The sequence below is a fragment of the Melospiza melodia genome, chromosome 29 (assembly GCF_035770615.1).
Source record: "Melospiza melodia melodia isolate bMelMel2 chromosome 29, bMelMel2.pri, whole genome shotgun sequence".
Taxonomy (NCBI): Eukaryota; Metazoa; Chordata; class Aves; order Passeriformes; family Passerellidae; genus Melospiza; species Melospiza melodia.
Window position 1 is genome coordinate 1359810 of NC_086222.1, and position 6000 is coordinate 1365809.

Here is a 6000-nt window from a genome sequence, read left to right on the forward strand (position 1 = left end):
CCCTGCCTGCCCTGGGCTCCCTGCAGAAACCCCTGTCCTGTGCAGGCTGATTTTCCAACCCCCCAAAGAACTCATTTCCCTTCACACATCAGGAGAAGATGGCAGGAAAGTGTGCTGGTGTTCATAGGGTGTGAGGATGAGGGAAGAGATGAGAATAATGACTCCATGTTTCAGAAGGCTTGATTTATTATTTTATTATTTTATTATTATATTTATTATTATATTTATTTATTGTTTTATTGATTTATTATTATTAATTATTTTATTATATATATTATATTAAAAATATACTAAAAGAATAGAAGAAAGGATTTCGTCAGAAGGCTGGCTAAGAATACAAAAAGAAGGAATGATAACAAAGGTTTGTGACTAACCAGAGAGTCCAAGCCAGCTGACTGTAACTGGCCATTAATTAGAAACAACCACATGAGACCAATCCCAGATGCACCTGTTGCGTCCCACAGCAGCAGATAACCATTGTTTACATTTTGTTCCTGAGGCCTCCCAGCTTCTCAGGAGAAAAAAACCCTAAGGAAAGGATTTTCCATAAAAGATGTCTGTGGCAGGCAAAGGGCTGCCCACGGGTGCACAGTGCACTAAGCTGGCACAGGGCTGCACCAAGGGTGCCCAAAGCTGCCCCACTCGGGGCCAGCTGAGCTCCCAAAACCAGGGAAGACTCCTGGGCTTTCTGAAATAAAAGGCAGCAGAGCTCAGCAGAGCTGGCACCTTGAAGGGCAGAGTTTCTGCTGTGTCTGAGCTCATTCCATGAGCAGAGGAGTTCCTTAGTGCCAGGGCAGAACGCAGAGCAGGACACTGAGCACACAAACACAAATCCCATTCCTCTGTGAAATAAATTCCCCTTCCACCAAAGAGAACCTCGCTGTTCCCCCAGCCCGAGAACCCGCCCAGCTTTCAGCCATCAAACTCCTCCTCTCTCCTTTTCCCCCCCAGGTGTTTTCATCATCTGCTGGCTCCCCTTCTTCATCACTCACATCCTGAACATGCACTGCGACTGCAACATCCCGCCGGCCATGTACAGCGCCTTCACGTGGCTCGGCTACGTCAACAGCGCTGTCAACCCCATTATCTACACCACCTTCAACATCGAGTTTCGCAAGGCTTTCATGAAGATCCTCCACTGCTAAAGCCACAAACAGCGCCCGCTTTTTTTTAGGAACGGAGGGGGAAGAGGGAGCGATGCCATCCGTGCCGGGGAGGGGGCTGGAGCTCTGGAGCTGGGCACCGCGCGGTGCCCGGGCACCTGGTGGGGTTGGAACGAGGTGGGAGGGTGTCTCACCTCCCTGGGTGACCTCTGGACCGGCCCCCAGGGCGCTTTTCAGAGCCAGCCTCGCGCTGTGCTGGAAGTGGAGGCGCAGGAACCGAGGAGCTCTCGCTCGGTTCTCGCCCGTGGCCACCGCCCGGCCTGGAGGGCACTGTGGACACGGGGTGGCCACGGGGCAGCAGGAGGTAGCGCTGGGTACAACTCTCACCAAAGACAAGGCCATGCTTCCCCCTGGCAGCAGGAGCCAGCCAGGGCCTCTGCGAGCTCCGTGCAATAGCTTTGCCTTCACCTCGAGCTGACCCACCCGGTGTTTAACTGCTGAAGCCTTCAGAAATCCCATAAAAACCAACCCAAGAACTTTCAGAGGTCCCCAGACGGGTCGAGAAGGTTCTGCCACCCCCAGACCCTGCAGCAGTGGGAGCCTATGAGCCACGGGTGGAAGGGAGAAGGGGGCATCAGTCTCACATCAAACCATCGGTGTAAATAGGAATGAATAGGATGGATTGTGGAGCCCCAAGCCAAAAAAAAAAAAAAATGGAGAGAGAGAAACTCAAGGAGTGGAACCTTGTCTTGCATGGTGTACATCCAACAGGACCCCCTCAGCTCCCATCAGCGGTTTCTGCCCACCAGCATCTCATCTCCAGGCTCTGCCCAGGTGACAGCAGGGCAGGGTGGCAGCGTGGTGAATGTACAGACACGAGGACACTGTGCCGGGGGGCACCCTGAGCACCCAGCCAGGCCAGGGCTGCTGCTTCTCACCTGAATCAGGGGCCCAAGGAGCGCCTCGGGTCTGATTTGCCTCTGTCTCTCCCCAGAGAGTGCAGAATAACATTGTGCCTAATTTAAATCAACAGTCAAGGAGATAAAACTGTGCATTTTGGAAAAAGCCAGAATAAAAACCCAAGAAAGCCCCTGCCTGGACCAGCTCCTGTGTCCAAGCTGGACTCTGGGAAGGTCTGGATGTTTCCAGCATCCCTTACTCTCTGCTATCTATTTTTCCATGGATTCTAGGAATGGAAACCCCACAAGAGCATCATTCCACCACGCTGAATCTGGCACTGCCAAAGCCACGCTCTACATGCTGTTTGTACTCAGTTCACATGATATTTTGCAATATCTCTGTAAATAAAACGCAGCAAGGTGAATAAAACAACGTGGAAATAGGTCTGGCTAGAAATCCCAGCAGGATGTGGAGCAGCAGAGGGTTGCAATAGCCATAACCAGGGGCAGACTCCCAGGGTGCAATTTCCTGCTGTTTTCTAAAGGAGTAAAATCACAATTGGGAAAGCAATAGAATCCCTTTTTTTCTCTATGCAGTTTGTGGAATATTCACTCAGTTCCTGCTTCAGATGAGGTGAAGCTCTGCCAAGGTTTCCTGTAATTCCCTGGATTTCCTGTGTTGCTAGCAGAGCACTCTCCTGTGCTGGCAGGATGAGTTCCAGCCCTGCTTCAGGAGGAGATTACACCAAGCAGCTCTAGCACATAATCCCAGCTGTTTTCTGAAATGGAAGCAGCAGTCCCACCTTAATCCCCAGGTTTCTGTTCCAAACCTGCCGTTCCTGGAATGGGCTGCAATCCAGGGCTTTGATTTTTCAGCCCACAGCCTTGTGTAACGTTTGAACCCGGCTCTTCAGAGCTAAAAACTGCAAAACTGGGAACTCCAACTCGAGGGATCTCAGGCACCCATGAGCTGCTCTTTCTTCCAAAAAGAGGTATAAACCAAACAAATTCAGTTTTAACCAAACAAATTCACTCAGTGATGAGAATCAACTCAGACTTGTACCCCAATATCCACAGCATGATGCAAAGGCAGGAGGTTTTGGGGCAGAAAAATAGCAACAAGTCTATTTTTAAATGTATTTACAAGCAGAAAGATCTGTTTGACTTAGGGAATTAACAGCTGAGGAGCTGAACAAAAATAGCAAATATGACATATATAGACCAAAAAAAGCTTTAAAGCATTTGGAAGTTGCCATAGGTGATGTTTGCCCTGTACTGAAGGCTGGTGTGAGCTCTCAGGATAAAAGGAATAATAACAGGATAAATGGAATAATAATATCCCTCAGGATGATGTGGATAATATCTTCACTTTGTGCCATAATTTTACTTTGTGTCCAGTTTTAAAATCCTCATCTCCAGTGCTGTGAACCTCGCTCCCATTTTTTTTTTTTTCTGAATCTAGAAGCAGAACCTTAGAGCTCAGCCCACCTGAAAAACTCGTCCAAAATGCCATGGGGGGAAGAAGGCTGCAGGAGAAGGCAGGGTCCTTCACGTGGAGCAAACCCCAGGTGTGATTCCCAGAGCTGCAGTATTGGCTGTGAGGAACCACCTGCAGCCTCCATCCCCAGGACACTTGAAACTGCTCCTTGCCACCGCTCCAGGCTGAACTGAGGGAGTGTGAAGGTCCCCAGTGCCCTTGGGAGGGTGGCAGTGCCAGGCCTGCCCAGCTCTGCAGCAGCTTTTCCTTCCCTAGAAAACTCCTGCACTTCCAGACAGCAAACAAAGCACTTTGACACCCAGGACTGAGCCTTCCCCGCTTGGAGACAGCACCAGAGTCATCCTCAGCTCTGGTGCCCAAGGAGTGAAGCAGTGCCAGGAGCAGGGCAGGGTGTGCTGGCACCGGGAGAGCACTGGGAGCTCCTCAGAGCCCAGCCCAAGGGATTTGGGAGCCTCTCCCCAGCTCTGAGCCTGCCAAACCCAGACCTCACTGTTCCTTTCACCCTGGAAAAATCAACCCCTGCTTCCCCAAGGACCCCTGCTGCTGATGGGGAGGGCACTGAGCCGGTTTGTAAAACCACCTTAACCAGAAGATTTCGATTCTTTGTTCCTCCAGACCTTCAGAGCCTTGCTCTAGCCCCTCTTTTGGGATTCATGATTTATAATTGAAGCTTTTGTTCTGCTTATTGAGTCTTCCTGGTCCTGCTTTCCCTCCCTGTGGTTCCCAGCTTGCTGAAGCCCTGGCTGGGGATCTCTGCGCCCCCAAACAGGTTTGAATTAAAAGCCAGTGAATTCTGCCTGCACTGTATTTGCTGCTTGCCTGCTTGCTCCCACTCCACAGAACTCTTTATCTTCCTGGCTGAAGAGTAAATGAACTCCAGTAGGTCCAACCAGCTTATCCAATCCTGCTGAAATAACAATAATAATTAAAAAAAAAAGGAAAACAGGAAAAATAAAGCCACTACCTCTTGTGGTGAACATCTCCAGTGCAAACACGGCTCCCCTGGGAGTCAGGAATGTATAAAATGCCCATCACAGGTAAATGTGACACCAACAATGTCTTCATGCAGCACTGTCATTAAAGAGAGACTTGCACAAGTCACCCTGATGTCGACCTGGTTGTTTTGTTCTGCTTTCCTCTGGGCTCAGGGAGCCCTGGTTCTGCTGCACAGCTCAAACACACAGAGCAAGAGCTGCCCTCACATGAGATTTGCCTTTTTTTCTGACTGGCTTTTCCTTTTCCCTCCCTTACCCCAGCGTTTCCTCGAGAATTCTGCTGTTTGTCTTGCCTGCAGCCACGAGAGTCAGACACGAGAGAGGAAAGCTGCAAAGGGCTCAGCCAGAAGGGAAATGGTCTGAAATGTCTCTGCTCTCCCAGGCAGGAGTGGGCTGGGGAGGGTGGGAGGAGGAAGGGGGGGAAGGCAGAGGTGCCCAGCTGGATTCATGCTGGAGGACTTCATTATTTTATTTTGGAATATTTTAATTTGTGTTTCTCAAGCTGCACAGTCAGGTTTGGTGTTTGTGCAGGTGGACCCTCAGCCAGGCTTAATCAGCACTTTTAAAATAAAGTGCATTTTCTTTATATCAAAGAAGAAGAAAAAATAATGCAAAGAAATTCCTTCCCACTGCTGGGAAAGAAAGCTGTCTGTCCATCTCCAAGAACTAACAAGCTGAAATTTCAGTTTAATGGCGTTTCAGATCCAAAGGTCTGAGCCAACACAGCATAATCCCTGCCCCGAAGCCCTCAGTTTCTGCAGAAACCAGAATCTCCAGAACTGCTGAGTTCAGATGAGGCTGAATTCCCCCGTTGGATGATTCACCTCAGTGTCACCGTGACAGAGGGAAAATGAGGAGCTCCAAGCCCCCTCCCCTCCCAAAGTGAGCAGAATAAATGATATTTTCAGATCAAACAGGACACACCAGGCTGTTTGCAGCCAGTCTGGCCCGAGCCTGGCAGGATCAAAGGCAGCTGCTCTGAGCTTCACCCTCACAGCCAAATTTCATTTCTGAGCCTGTGGACAAAAGCCACTCAGAGCACCCAAAAGAGATAAAAGGGATGCTCTGCCCATCTCCTGGGGCAGCTGAGTGAGTCCTGCTGCTCCAGGTGAGCCCTGACACATCCCTGACTGGGCTTTGTTCTGCACGAAAAAAAAAAAGAGCAAAACCAGTTACTCTTGTTAAATTAACTCCCTGTCTTTAATCAAAGCTTCTTTTAATAATTCCAACTGCTCCCCCAAGCCTTTCTGACGATACCAGCCCGTCTGCTTCATAAAGAGCTTTTGACTCACAAGTAACAACTTTCCTCACCAAAGAAAGAGTGATCACAGTGGACTGAACATAATCACGGCATCATGAATAATTAACAGGCCTAGAAATGCCTTTAAAGAGACTTCAGAAGCAAAGCAAAAAACCCTTTTAAAGGAGAGGAAAGCGCTGTGCCTCCCCAAGCTGCCATGCTGGGCTGGGGAAGGAGGAGAGGCTGATGAGAGGGAGTGAGTGAG

At 49.6% G+C, this 6000-nt stretch overlaps 1 protein-coding gene across 3 annotated transcripts in view; it reads left to right on the plus strand.

Annotated features, from left to right (window-relative positions):
- The window catches only part of DRD2 (dopamine receptor D2), a 31065-nt gene extending 26464 nt beyond the window's left edge, over window positions 1–4601 (plus strand). For all 3 annotated transcript variants that reach the window (XM_063178443.1, XM_063178444.1, XM_063178445.1), the window contains one exon: window positions 952–4601. In XM_063178443.1, coding sequence (XP_063034513.1) covers window positions 952–1145 — 194 coding nt within the window. In that variant the 3' untranslated portion in view covers window positions 1146–4601. The remainder of the gene's footprint in view (window positions 1–951) is intronic.
- The last annotated feature ends 1399 nt before the right edge of the window (window positions 4602–6000 follow it).